The sequence below is a fragment of the Nuphar pumila genome, chromosome 7, assembly GCF_984573655.1.
Source record: "Nuphar pumila chromosome 7, dmNupPumi1.hap1.1, whole genome shotgun sequence".
Taxonomy (NCBI): domain Eukaryota; kingdom Viridiplantae; phylum Streptophyta; class Magnoliopsida; order Nymphaeales; family Nymphaeaceae; genus Nuphar; species Nuphar pumila.
The window spans coordinates 6,846,206-6,861,691 of NC_143255.1; the positions used below are offsets into that span (position 1 = coordinate 6,846,206).

General features: G+C 36.9%; 1 protein-coding gene across 2 annotated transcripts in view; it reads right to left on the minus strand.

The window, feature by feature from the left end:
* Nucleotides 1–11,833, minus strand: part of LOC149831010 (receptor-like protein 4) — a 32,417-nt gene extending 20,584 nt beyond the window's left edge. For both annotated transcript variants that reach the window (XM_090011954.1, XM_090011953.1), the window contains exons 1-2: nt 11,676–11,833; nt 618–1,673 (exon numbers count right to left, since the gene is read on the minus strand). In XM_090011954.1, coding sequence (XP_089868080.1) covers nt 618–1,673; nt 11,676–11,745 — 1,126 coding nt within the window. In that variant the 5' untranslated portion in view covers nt 11,746–11,833. The remainder of the gene's footprint in view (nt 1–617; nt 1,674–11,675) is intronic.
* Nucleotides 11,834–15,486: the final 3,653 nt, after the last annotated feature.

The following is a 15,486-nucleotide window of genomic DNA, read 5'->3' on the forward strand; positions in this document are numbered from 1 at the left end:
TCTATGCATGCTCAAAATTCTATTGTAAATTAGCCTAACAGATGAAACTATTTTAAATTCATGACTAAGAAGCCCGTAAGTTTGTCTATTTTTCAGAGCTACATGACTAGAATAATTTAAAGATTTCCACTAACATTAGACTTCAATCATGCAGGACAGAATTAGAATGAAAGCATCCTTAAGCAAGTTTGTGTAATATTAGTCAAACAATAAATTCCTAATTTAAGCTTTCTTTTTCCATATACTATTGATGATTTTGGTTTGATTTTATCACGGTATTTTGTTGTACATAGAACTTTGCGCTGTTTACCATTCCAAAGAAAAATACATTCATAACTAAAGAAGATGCAATCCACATAGCGTGCATAGTCTATAAGCACAACTTCAATTAGTCGAATATCACCATTTTAGGCTGCACTAGATACAAAGAGAAAAAAATCTTATATCTACTCCCTGCCCCTGAAGTGAAGAGAAAATCCTAAGAATGTTCATGATATGTGATTGAAAAGTTCAAGAAAGAAACAAAAAAGACTATAAAAAATGAATCTTTTAGGTGAATGTCTGCAAGTATGTTGTGTGTGTTGATCAAGCGTGTTTGGAGAGAGAGAGAGAGAGACCTTCAACTAAAGAAGTTCTGAACTCCATTGGAATAACTTCAAAGATCTCAATGGCATTGATGATGGAGTGGCTTCCATTCATGGGGTGCAGAGTTATGGTCAAGGTCCTCCCATTCACTGCAACAGTCTTGTTAAGCACAATTGCCGTGTAACTAGCCCCAGTAAGATTAACAATGTCAACACTCCTGAAAGCAATATCACCATTTATCAATATGTCAAACACCCTCGATCCAGCACCCTGAATTCTTGGATCGATCTCTGCAAAGTGCAGCCAGATTGAGTAGTTTTTGTTAGGCTCCACCTCCATGCTGAACGTTAAATCAGGTTCACTGTCAGTGCTGACAATTGCATACTGATATAACTTTTCAGGATAGAAATTTGGTGAAACAGAGACCATCTTTATTGCATTTTCAGTTGATATTGCTGTGTCAGGATTTGTTCTGAAACTTTTAATAGCTTCCCAGTATCGATCACCACCCCAATGATCTCCATTTAAATCTTCATCGAATGCTGGCTTTCCTGTACCACAAGCCAGTCTCCTTGCTGTTCTAAGGATTGACCTACCACTCCATTGTTGCCCCAAAAAGTAAGCATTATTATCAACTTGAAGAATCTCAATAGAAAGGACGGCAGGATCACCATGACCAGTACTGTGGAAACAAGATGATACAGAATTATCTGAGATAGATACCAATCCCTCAACAAATGACTGAATATCGATGTTACTCCAGCCAGGTTTCATAGAATATATTTGTGTTCCTTCAATGGAAATATCAAAAAGAGGCTCGTTGTTCAATTTGGGTTCAACAACCAAGGCAAAAAAGAGCCTCACTGAGTACAGTCCATTGGGCACATTATGAATATTATAACAATTCTCAGGACCATCAGAAAGAGTAAAATAACGGAGTGTATTAAGTCTGGGGCTGATGAAGCTTGAAAGTGTTGCATTGCCAGGTCTCCCACCAGTATAACCAAAATCTCTGTACCAAAGTGTATTGGTAAGAGCAGTATTAACATTCTGACGAGCACCACAGCTTATGCGTAACGCAAATGGATCTGGTAACAGAAAACAAAATCAGCCAAACTGTGGCAACCACAAAAAGTTTTATGGAGAAAAGAAGCCATTACAACAGAAGTTCATGGAAAAGAGAACCAATTGCTACAAAAAGGAGAGTTGGAGGTTATATATATATATATATATATATATATCGAGAGAGAATGAATATTATCCTGCCCTTTTTCCTTAGGTCACCCTTAGGACCCTCCAAAACTCATAATTGTAGATGTTTTATGCTCGATATGAACCATTGGATGTGCTTATCATTGTTTACTCAATAGAGAACATGTATTTGATTAAGCATCTTTATGCTCAACAGTTAACATTGTACTAAAATTTCATGACAAAATGTTTACATTTTTACATCAAATCAATTTGAAACTGTCACATGGATACTGATGCGGGGGCGCGATACAATATGGTTTCGCTTGGTACAATTCGATAATGTTCAATAATTAGGACATGGGGACACAACTGTACACACACATACATGTATGTACGAGTGTGTGTGTGTATGTATAAAACAACAATTCTAAATCACTATAATTAGGAACATCAAATAATGAAAGTAAATTGAAATTGAAATGTAATGTAATTGATGACAAATTTTAAAAGAAAAAGAATTCAAGTGAATATGAAATAAGTAAATAAGATTATAAAAGAAAATAAATAAAGTTAATGACACAATGTTGAACGTGTGAAACTGGTTTGACTGTGCCCATGAAGTGTCATGCCGTGTCCATGAAATGTCCTAGTGTCGTATCGTGTGGATACGGGATATGCATGCTAAGTGAAGTGTCCATGTGACATAGATTTGCAAGAAAGCTTGTTTATTAATAAAAAAAGTAATGATGAACACATCTAATGATTCAGACTGAGCATAAAACACCTAAAACTATCATTTTTGGAGGGTCCTAACGGTGAGCTAATGAAAAAGAGAGCAGGATAATCCCCCATTATATATATATATATATATATATATATATATATATATATATATATATATATATATATATATATATATATATATATATAAATGGTCTGAGGCCAACTTGGCATGGATCGGTACTTCTAGAATTGCAGCTTTGAAAGGGAGGATGTATCACTGTTTTAAGTTTTTAACATTTTCTGCTTCATTGCACCTCATCATTCTTGTAACATTCAAATTAGTTTAGAGTGATTTGTTTTGTTCTCAAAAGCCAAAAAAGAGAAAGGTTTTAGGATATTTTTAGAATGAGTAGAAGTAGCCACTGTCTTCTCATGTATTTTATGGTCACCCACTGAAATACAGGAAAAGAGCAAGAGCTTTCTTATCATATCCTAATGTTTAGATATCACTGACGTGATTTGCAGCCAAGAGGCAAACTGTTGACGCTAGCAGCATCACTGTGAAGATGAAAATGCCAACATCCTCACCATGCTAATAATGAGGATAAGGATTCTTCATTCTCCCAGTACTACCTCACTGCAGCCTAGAAGAAGTCACATGGCTTAGTGCCACTGGGCAGTAGAGTTTCTGGCAGTTCTGTGTAATTGTATCCATAAGTGTCCACAAAATTCAGTAGAGTTTCTGGCAGTTCTGCCACCATGCTAGTAATGAGGATAGAGATTCTTCATTCTCCCAGTACTACCTCACTGCAGCCTAGATGATGTGACATGGCTTAGTGCCAGTGGGCAGTAGAGTTTTTGGCAGTTCTGTGTAATTGTATCCATAAGTGTCCACAAAATTCAGGAGTAGAGTTTCTGGAAGTTCTGTGTAATTGTATCCATAAGTGTCCACAAAATTTGTGTTTCAGAAAAGATAATGGCATTTCAATATTCAGAAGGCACAAGTTTAATTTTCAAAAGCAGATAAAAATACAGTGCAAAAACATCAGCTACTGTGATCAACAGCATAGAAAAGCTCCATTGTCAATCCATCTAATAGCATGATATACCACAAAGGAGAATCATGGGAAGCATATTACAAATATTAATGGACAATTGCTTAAAACTGAACAAGTTTCAAGCGTAAATCAAGCCAAAATTCCAAGTATGAGCTACATTATGTTTAAGTAATATGCACCCCCCATTTGGATGTTTCTATAAATAGCTTATTTTTATTTATCTTGTTTATGTTTTATAAACAATTTTATGTGTGTTTGAATGTCTCACTTTTATTTATGTGTTATAAATTTAAGTTCAAAATAAATAAAAACTCCTCCCATTTTGAAAATATGGAGGGGGTTGTTTCTCTTTTCTGCTTTCATTTATTTGAGTTCCTTTTAGCCTCCACCACCACTGCCCCACCTCTACCACCACCACATGGCCTCACCTTTACCACCAGCACCAGAACCCCATCCACAGTTTCACCACTACTACCATCTTCTACACCATGCCTCTGCTGTCACCATCCACCTCTGCCACAAGCACTATGGCATTACCTCCACCACCACAACCACCTTTCTCTACTATGCCACGATCACGACTGGCTCACCTCTACCATCACCACCACCTTTTGCACCATGCCACCACCATCAATGCTTCTCTCTACCATCATCACTACCATGGTGTTGACTAGGGGTGGCCATTGGGCTGGGTACCCAATGGGCTCTCAGGTACCCAACCCGAATGATGTCAGGCTCGGCCAGAATGATATCTCAAGTCATTCTTCTGGTTGGCTAATAGACTCTAGGGCTTCATGCCATATGACACCTCATGAGTCTGTCCTAGCCAATTGTAAACCCTGCGTGGTATCTTTCACTACAGATGGTTATTCTATATTTGTCTCCAAATTAGGTTCAATTACTTGTGATGCTTATCCTGGCAATAAATTCAATCTCTCGCAAGTTTACCATGTTCCAACCCTTGCTACAAATCTTATTGTTGTGGGTCAAATTACCAAACTTAATTGTAATGTTATCTTCTTTCCTATTGGTTGCATTGTGCAGGATTAGTTGTCAAGAAAGGAGATTGGGATTGGCCAAAAAAAAGGAGATTTATACTACCTGGACTGGATTGATATGCAGAAGGAAGTTGGAACTGGAAATGGAGATTCAGTTCTAGATGAGTTTGTTTTGTGGCACCAGAGACTGAGGCATATTTTCACCTCTAGGTTGCAAAGTTTAATGTCCTCAAAAACTTTTAGAAAATCCAAGTTAGTTGTATCAAATCATGTTAAAGATTATGTGAGTTGTAGATTGGCTAAGAGTCATGCCATGTCCTTCAAGTCTAGTGATAGAAAATCAGAGAGTCATGATATAGAACATTCAGATATATGGGGTCCTTCTCTAGTTATGTCAAAAGGAGGATCATCCTATTTTATAACTTTCATAGATGATTGTATAAGATTAATATGGATATACTTTATAAAAAATAAAAGTGATCTTTTTAAAAAATTTAAGAGCTTTTGTGACATGGTTGAGAATCAATTTGCAGCTAAGATTAAAACTCTTTGAATCGACTCTGGTGGTGAATATATTAGTTATATGTTTGAAAGGTTCCTGCAAGAGAAATGTGTGGTTCATCAAAAATCTTGTCCCTATACTCCCGAGCAAAATGGTGTAGTTGAGAGGAAAAACGGACATATCTTGGAGATGCAGTTGAAGAAGAAGTACCTAAAGTGTTCTTTTTGAAGAAGTACCCAAAGTGTTTTGAGCAGATGCAATTATCATATGCCTTCTGGAATACTTAACGGCATATCCCCCTTTCAAAAATTGTATGGAAAAGATCCAAACTATGATGTGTTGAAGGTGTTTTGTTGTGTATGTTTTGTCTTGTTAGCTAACAGATACAGAGATAAATTATCTCATAAGGTTGTCAAGTGTTGCCTTTTTGGTTTCACTGATGGCCAAAAATGATACAAGTGTTATGATCCTATTGGAAGGAAAGTGTGGTTATCTCGGCATATTGTTTTTCATGAGAATGTGCTATATTTTAATTAGTATGGAGAAACGACAATAAATGAGATTGACTTGTCCTTTTCGGTTTCAATAGGGGATGGAAAGTCAAGGGGAGAAAAGAGAGAAAGTCATGTCTAGAGAAAATAGGTTTGATCAAACCTACTCAAGGCAACATAAAAATGCGATTGGAATTCCACTTCTAGATCAAGTGGAAGAGCAGGGAAATAAAGAGGCCAATCTTGATCATATTCCTGCATCAGCCGATCCAAAACAACAACAAAACTTAGAGTTGTCATTTTTTCTTCCACTTCGTCCCAGGTACGTAAAAGTTATAGACCTTCTATGCTTCTGTCTCGTTTTGTATCCTATGAGTCTTTTGATTCTCATTATCGTATATTTTTAGCCTTAATCCATTTCTATGTTGAGCCTGAGTCATATGCAGAGGCAAGAGGAAAGGAGTGGCAAAGATCTATGGTTGATGAAATGAATGCACTTGAAAGAATGCAGGCATGAAAACTAGTAAAACCTCCTCTAAAGAAAAATATTATTGGTAGCAAATGGGTGTACAAGGTAAAGACAAAGGCAGATGGATCGATGGAGAGGTATAAAGCCAGGTTGGTAGCTAAAGGATCCAGTCAAAGTTTGGTAATTAATTTTGCTAAAACTTTTTCTCTTGTGGCTCATATGACCACAATTGGTACACTACTAGCATTAGTTGCCACACAGTAGTGGCATCTTTGGCAGTTAGATGTCAAGAATGCATTCTTAAATGAGGATTTACAAGAGGAAGTATATATGAAACTACCACAAAGATACTCAAATCCAAAAGGTTGAGTTTGCAGACTTCGCAGAGCTCTATGTGGACTCAAACAAACACCTCCAGCTTGGTTTGAGAAGTTCAGTTCAACAGTGAGATCACTTGGTTTTGAGTAGAGTCACCATATTCTGCTTTGTTTGTGTCTCCCTCTACTCTTGGAAAATGTATATTACTTTTTTATGTAGATAATATGATTCTCAGAGGAGATGACATAAAGAAGATTGAAGATACCAAAAATAAACTGGTCGAGATGAAAGATTTAGGGCATTTAAAGTATTTTCTTGGGCTTGAGATAGCTTACTCTCCAAGGGGACGGTACTTGTCTCAACATAAATATGCTACAAATTTGGTTGTGAAAGAAAGATTAGATGATGACTCAAAAGAAGTAAATTCTCCCATAGAGGCAAATTTGAAGATGAGGGCCACTAATGGTGTTGAGCTAGAGGATCCTGCAGTATACTGGCAATTAGTTGGGAGTCTTATATATTTGACTATATCTAGACCAAATATAACTCATGCAGTTCATGTAGTCAATCAATTTATGAGCCCCCAGATCAGTTCACTTGGCAGTTGTACTCAGAATCATCTGGTATATCAGAGATTCTATGCATTATAGTATGTTTTTCTTATCTTCATCAGGCACAAAGTTGAGAGCTTTTTGTGATGTTGATTTTGGAGGTTCTAGTAGAGATAAACTTTCCAATACAGGGATTTGTATTTTCCTTTGAAGCTCTTTTATTTCGTGGAAGAGCAAGAAGCAGTAGAGGGTTGCTTTGTCTACTGCAGAAGCAGAATACAGAGCTATGGCTCAAGTTGTGGCTGAGATTATTTGGATACGATGGCTATTAAATGAATTAGGAATTTCATATGAAAAGAAAACTCAATTATATTGTGACAATATGAATGCTATTCATATTGCCAAGAATCCAAAGTTTCATGAGCGCACCAAGCACATTGAAATAGACTGCCATATACAAGAAGGGCTTACGAAGATGGGATTATAGCTTTGGAGCGTGTCAGCTTAAAGAATCATATTGCAGATGTGTTTACGAAAAGTCTTTCTCCCTTACACTTTAGTTCTTTCCAGTGTTGTGAAAAGCGTTGAGGCATAGTGAGGCGCTCCACCAAAAACCGAAGCGAGGCGTAAAGCGTAAGCCTCAAAAAAAAATTGAAAACTTTAAAAAAAATTAAAAAAATATCTAAAAGTACAAATAAATAAAGAAATGCTTTATTGATGAAATAACAACCAATAAGAAATAGAAAATCTCAAATAAGTACTAAAAAATATGAGATTAACATATAAAAGTAACTAAAAACTGATTACATAACTGAAAAATATATGAGATTAACCAACAAAAGTTAAAATATACTAAGAAACTAATTATATAATTGAAATAACTGAAAAATATATGAGATTAACCTACAAAAGTTAAAATATATGAGATTATTCTAAAAAATATGAGATCAACATATAAAAGTAACTAAAAAACTGATTACATAACTGAAAAATATATGAGATTAACCAACAAAAGTTAAAATATACTAAGAAACTGATTACATAACTGAAATAACTGAAAATTATACGAGATTAACCTACAAAAGTAAAAATATATGAGATTATTCTAAAAAAAGATATTTCACTTGGATTCTTGAAATATCTTTTCCATATGCATGACATATCATTTTCTCAAGCATAGGCTTGTTTCTTTGATGGTTTATGTCTTTCTAATGTATATGTTAGTTCATACTATAGGCCATTGAGATGCATGTCTCTATGATGGTTTATATCTTTCTGATTTCAGTTCTGACTCTTGTTTTATTGTTTGATTTTACCCACTGCACAATGCTAATTAATAATTGTGCTAGACCTGGATATTTGTAATCACATGGCAACTAATCTCCTAAGTTCAGAAAAGAATTTTGTTTGGAATCCTCTTAAGGCATGAAAGAAAGTCATATCCACTTGAGACAAAATATAGTGCAAAAAAAGAATGCTACAAGTGGGAGCGAGAGTATACCCATAGACAGAATAGACCATTCAGTTCCTGCAGGCTCTGTTTTCTTTCTATGCAGTTCCTTCTTTGTATAGATAGTTGGAAATCCTATGAATTGTTTTGCCAATTTAAGTAATTGTGTATTCTTGTTGATTATGTCTCAGAAATCTTGTTGTACAAAAAAAAAAATTGTGCCTTGAGGCACATAGGGTCGCGCCTCAAGGCTCGTTTTTTATAACGCTGGTTCTTTCCTTTCCAAACTTGGAATGATTCCTTTATATCCAAGTTTGAAGGGAAATATTGAAAGTCTATGTATCTATGTAATATAATGTTTTACATTTCTGTGTAATATCTCTTTATTAGGTCTTATTGTACATGTCCTATTAAAAGGGGATATTTTAGACTTTTTACATTTTCCCTTTGTTGTACACTTAAGGGGGACACCCTCACACGATATTGCATAGTGAAGGAAACATTGTTTCTTCTCTCCATTTGAGCTCTTTGTAAACCCTAGCTCCTTTCCCTCTCTATTCTCATAAACTTCAACAGGGCATAGGTCATATTCTGTGTCAGACTTTAATGGGGTTAAAATAAAAAATAAAAAGAGGGGGAAACAATGTGGACTTGTGGAGCCCTGGTTTGAATGTCAAAAAAAAAAGACCAAAGGTTTCCAGATGGTCTAACATGACACGAGTCATGATTAACATGACAAAAGGCAAAGCCACATCTCTTCCCTCTTCCCTTCTTGAGATTTGAGATATTGCTCTCTCTCTCTCTCTCTCTCTCTCTCTCTCTCTCTCTCTCTCTCTCTCTCTCTCTCTCTGTAGCCTACTCGGTTTTATCGAGCTATTCGGGTTTTCCAAGCTTATATGTTGGTCAAACACATCCACAAGGAAGCCAAACCGATTAGCGTCAGGCCAGGCCTGACCCAATAACAATCAGGTCAGTCTTTCGGTGGCCATCTCGTTCAGTCAGACCTTTACGGGCCCATTATCGGGCTGGCCCAGCTCAGCCCGACCCAATGGCCAACCCTGGTCTTGCCTCCACCACCCCCATCCCCACTTTCACCACTACCACAACTTTCTATACCATGCAACCACTGCCACCACCTCCATCTCCACTTTCACCACCTTTTCCAATGCCGCACCATCCCCACCCTCATTTATGTTTTGCTCATAAATAGCTTTGCATCCAAAAAATAAATTTTCTGTTTTTATTCAGCTTGTGAACTTGACTTTTATTTATTGTATACAAACAATAAATAAAAATAAATCCAAAAAGAGTAGCAAACAGATGATACTGATCTAAGAAACATGCAGTGATCAATTAAATTATGCACCAAAAGCATACACAGAGTACCAAACAAAACTGTGTAGTACATTGACATGTATGAGCACAACAGATTAAGCAGCATAAATGACTACATATAGTCAACCAATAGAAATGGACACAACTTCAACACTATAATGAAAGAGTGCATTTTGGGGGTTCCATTCATAAATTCAGAGCTGTATGTGAGATTGTGAGGCCTGATCTAGGGCTATCAACATAGAATGAGACTTTGCATTTAGTATCTTGTCAACATCAAACAATGGAAAATTAAATCCCTCTAGGGAGAGTAAATAATCATACAAGCATAAGCTAAATCACCTCAACTCCCATTATACCAGATGTGATGGTTTTTCAGCATGACATTCCATAGTGTCACTCTCCCCTCCCTCCTCCACCATCCCCACCCCTTTGCTTGGAAAGCACATATGTGTGTTTGTATCTACCAGTTGGATGTGCCCACTGGTGGATCTACCATTGAACCATCCATATTTCTTGAGTGGAGTTTTATGTATCCTACACATAATACATCAGTGGTCTACTAAAACCAAACATTGTGTTATCTATAGAAATTTTGATATGGTATCACTGTGTGTGTTGCTCTTGATTATGCATTTATACGTATTTCCCTTGACTATTTTTAAGGACAAAGTGTGGTTCACAATGTGTATTCCAATTAATGACAGATGAACTGACATAATTCAATTTGGCAGCGAATTTCATCTGTGAAAAGATCCAGCTATGATTAATCAAATTTTGGTCAGAAATCTGATGTGAACTGATGCATATGTTGGGCATGATGCATTCTTGTCATTCATTGTACTCGAGTCTGGTTTGCTTTTGCTACTCCTAAACATACATGATGAATATAAAGTCCATATCATACACTTTTTTTTATAGTTATATCCATTCTGTTCTGAAGTTCCAGTGTGGTTCTCCGAGGAGGAATCAAAACCAAGAGGCATATGCACCATCAAATCGTCTCTTGACTCGGTGATGCATGCCAGTGGCATTGCTTTTCTTGGAATAACTATTTGAAATCCTTGCATCATTCAAACCTCCGCATTTCAATTATCCCAACTACAACGCAACAGGATCCCTTCCCTCATGACGCAGCAAATTGCTCAACCTGTAAAATGTATCAAACTGGGCAATAACCCAAAATGTACTTCGGTCATTGCCTTGAATGCCGGAAAGAAATTCTTAGAGTACTGACAAGATTTTTTCAGGAAATACTAAACGTCCCAACATGCACATTCTGCTAATTTCTTACCCTTCCGTTGAGACCAATCCTGGTCGCAAACACTCACAAATTTTCCATGCAGCATTCTCCAAGGAAATACAGAACCCCCATAACCCCCATGTTCCAAAATCAACCAAAGACTAAGAAATTTGGCATTCAACACTATAAACAACACACAACAAACTTACTTCAAACCAATAAGGAGAACACCGATCAATGGAAAGGACGCAATATACACAATTTCTATTCACCAAAGGTGAAACCATCTCTCCTTAGAGCCCACTGTCCACTAATGAACGTAATACTACAAAAATGCAAAAAAAAAAAAGAGACATTTTCTCCAAAATACCGACTACCCATGTTCCAAAATCAATCAAAGGACTCAAAAATTCGGCATGCAACAAACTTAGTTCAATCGGATGTGGGGAACACCCATGGGTTGAAATCAACACAGAATTCTTTTGCGCATAAAAATGATGCCATATGTTCCTACAAAAATTGATGGTAGTGCCCACTGATGAAGGTAATGAAAATCAATACAAAACTGGTTTCACTGACACCATCTCTTCCAACAAAATTTGATGGTACTGCCCACAAATGAAGGTTATGCTACAAGATGCACAAAAACAGAGACCCAGATAGAGAGTACCGCAAAACAAACAAAAAAATATAAATAACAAAAGAATCCAACATCAAAATATGCAGGAAAAAAAACATAACCAGCCTTGGCAACTCACCTTTGGGTGCATCAGAAGCAACTCTGAGGGCTGCCCATGCGGGGAGCAGCAAGAAGACTATTCTTAGCATGGATTCTCTCGTATTTGGAGCTCTTGTTCCTAGACCTGTGAGGAAGAAGGGATTGTGAAATGAGAACTGGGAAGCCTTTTTTTCTTTCTTTTCTAGTATTTTTGCATTTTGGGGTGGCTAAAAGACAGCCAAAAGGCCTAGAAAAAGGTTTTAATTGTGAGTTAGAGTTGGCGTTAGTTTGGGGTCATTGACATGGTTGATTGAATGATTCCTTTTCACTTTAAGTAAAAATGGTGATTGAGTGTTGAAGGTGTGAAAAGGAAAGAAGTCAATCATCATGGAGGGCCAGAACTTGTCCTTAGCAAATATATATGCGCAATTAGGGGGATGAATAGAGAGACGTAATGATTTGTTGACTACAGTCCAGAGTGCCCTCCCTATAGTCCCCGCCACTACCCATCTGGCTGTCTACCTCGAATCAGTAATCCGTTGTGGGTAATCTGTTGTGGGTATCCAGTACTCAGATCTCGTTTTGGAGGAAAATCTCGGCTAGGAAAAAAACTCCCAATATTTGTTAAATTTTGTTGTGGTATCCAGAAACGGGTAATGTTGCAAATCCCGTTCTTGGGAAAAATTTAGTAAGGAAAAATCTTTGCCATATTTGGAATACAAAGAAATCTTTTGGCAACGTCATTGACATCATCGACAACCAGGTCACTCAATGGGCTTACCTCCCTGCAAGGTAAACTTCAGGTTGAAGATACAACCACCAAGCCTTATGTTTCCCCACCTTGATAAATCAACGGTAGCCCCATGCTAAAGACAAAGAAATCTTTAAAGGACTTAAAGAATTCTTAGCTTTTTTCAATAAATCTGGCTTGTAGATATGATGAACATGGTATGTTTGTGAGGATCAATATTTGCATTGCCCGATTTCAAAATGTCAGTGTATTTTTCTGGTAATTTAAAAAAAATCGGCTCTATATTTTGAAAAGTTTTCAACTCATAACAAGATATTTTTTAGCCAAAAGCATAATTCAAGAGTTTATTTCTAACAAATTGACTTTGTCGAGCACATGGTGTCATTTGCCACAAAGTCAAAGCCGGGTGCACTCCACGGTGGGCAGGAGGAACCTCAAGGGTTTTACCAACAGGATCCCAGCCAATGTGCAGAAGTTGAATGAATGGGGTTCCTTGGCCTAGCTAAGAAAAGCCAATGAATTCTCAACTAGATTGTACATTCAAATGATTGGAGCAAATATGTTCCTCGTGAAAACATAGAAAGATATAAAAGTACTAATAATATAAAAATATTAAAAAAAAAAAGTATTTTTATCACAATAAGACATGATACTTTTTAAAATAGGTAAAATTATAAATATCATGCTCCTCCATTCAAAAGCTTAGCTCATCTGGTAGGGGCAACTTGTGAATCTCACAAAATTGATAGGAGATCATAAGTTCAAAGCCCAAGGGTGGCATACTTTGCTGCAAGGTCAAAACTAAGTGTACTCCCGGGTGGTTAGAGAGTACGTCAAGGGGTTTACCAACTGAAGGCCAGTCAATATGTGGTTTGTGACGAAGGAATTTTTTCTTTAAATTATCCATTATATATATATATAATATATTATGCTTCATTTGGTATTATATCAATTTTTTTAGAATGTCGCAATAAAATCATAGTACTTTTTGAAAAATCATGGTACTTTTTGAAAATGTCAGCAATATTTATGGCATAGGTGTGGAGCCCCTTAGATTGTGAGGTTGTTCTTTCGGTGGAAGTCTTAATTATTTGGGATGGTTACGTGGGGGAGGTGGTTGATTTCACAGTTACCCTTTTTTAAAAGAGGGTGGAGTCGAACACGCCGTGATTTCAGCCCGGGCGAGTTGTCTGAGGCCAATGCAAGTCAACCGAGTATTGGCCTTCATGACTTGAGAGAGTGGATCCCAAATGACTAGTGGGTACAAAATGAGACGGCTGGCTTAGTTGGTGAACAATACGTTGACTCTCTCTCTCTCTCTCTCTCTCTCTCTCTCTCTCTCTCTCTCTCTCTCTCTCTCTCAATTTAAAACCCCCACCCCCAACAAAATCCAAAATATGAAGATTGGATTTGAGTTCGGACAGTGAGATCTCTTAACGGATCCAAATATAAATAGTTATATACACATATTCACCTATGAGATCAAATTTTACAGGTAATCAGTTCTGTTTTAAAAGGATTTGGTTCTTGGATTCTAGTACGAAGAACTAATAGGACCAGAGGCAGAGCCACATTGGGGCTAGGGTGGTCACGTGCCCACCATGACCCGAAAATTTTCAATAAGGGTTTTGGATCAGGGTAGGAAGTGCCCACCCTGACCCGCCTGGGTGGGTAGCTGGTGTCCACCCTGACTCTATGTAAGGTCGGGTGGCTAAAGCCGGTTCCAATTTCCAACTACGGATTGTGACAGCGTTGGATTATGAAAAAAGGTAATGCGTTTTTTTCAACTGTGGGTCCCATTGGTTACCTCGTCGACAAGATGTAGTCCTCCTAAACCGTCTTGCTTTCTCGAACTTGCTCTTACCACGACCAACATCATTTTTTAAAAGAATTTACATGTAACCCCCTCGACCTACATTTTTACATGAACCCCCTTATGCTTAAGCTATTTACATTAGAAAGAACCAACGTTATCAGTATCGGTGCGTATCAGCCGAAATTCGATACGCTGCAAGCCCGAATCAGTTATTTTTTAATTAATATAAAAAACACCAAAAAAGTATTTTTAAATATTATTTTCAAATTACCAATGGGGGCTTCGCTTGTGCGGCAGGAGCAGTTAGTTCACGTTACCTTGTGTTGCAAGTTCGAATCCCTATGGTATAGTTGTATAACTGGTAGGGGTTGGCCAAACCCCAGCTTTCTCCGTTGAAAAAAAAATTATTATTTTCAAATTATTTTAATAGTTTTGACACTTGTCACATTATGATTGATACATAATATTTTATTATTATTTTTGAGACGATACAGAGCAATTCAATTGAGTTTCGCTATTGGCTAATACAGCTGAAACGATTCAGTGGGTTTCCCATTGATTTTTCCTCAAAACAGAGGGATAAGCATGCATGAATGTTACATTGTGTTGCTTTTTATTTAACTAGATAAATAAGTGTATCGAACACACCCTACAGCCACGTTAGAGGGAGGGTGGGCACGTGCCCACCCTAACCCACTGAAATCCCTTAAAAGGGTTGTGGGTTCTGACAGGGATGCACACTGGTTCTCAACCCAAAGGGAGTCGACCCCACTTTGGTTATGCATTTCCACAATCTATCCCTCCCTCCCTCCCTTGATTTTGCGCCCCCCCCCCCCCCCCCCCCCTCTCCAGCGCCAACCGTCTACTCTACCTCCGGCCATCTGCCCTTGCTAGGGTTTTGTATGTGTGTTTTCTTTTTAATTAGCATTATGCATGAATAATGACTGCTTGTTTTGTTGTTAGAATATTAAAGCTTTTATTTGTTCTTTTTCAATTAATAAAAATCTATGATTCTTTTTTAGTATTTTGAGTATTGATTTGTTTTTTTTTAATTACATGATTATATAATTAAGGTTTTAGGGTTTTTTATCTAGTATTTTTTAATTATCTTTAAGCATGATTTCATTAATAAATATTTGATTTTGGTTATCAAACCCTTGAATCTTTGATTTTTATTAGGATATATGTCTTCTATTTTGGTTTTTCAAATGACAAATATTTAATTAGGGCTTTATTTTGTTTCAATTAACATATCTATAATATGATGTTTGTTAGGTTTTAAGT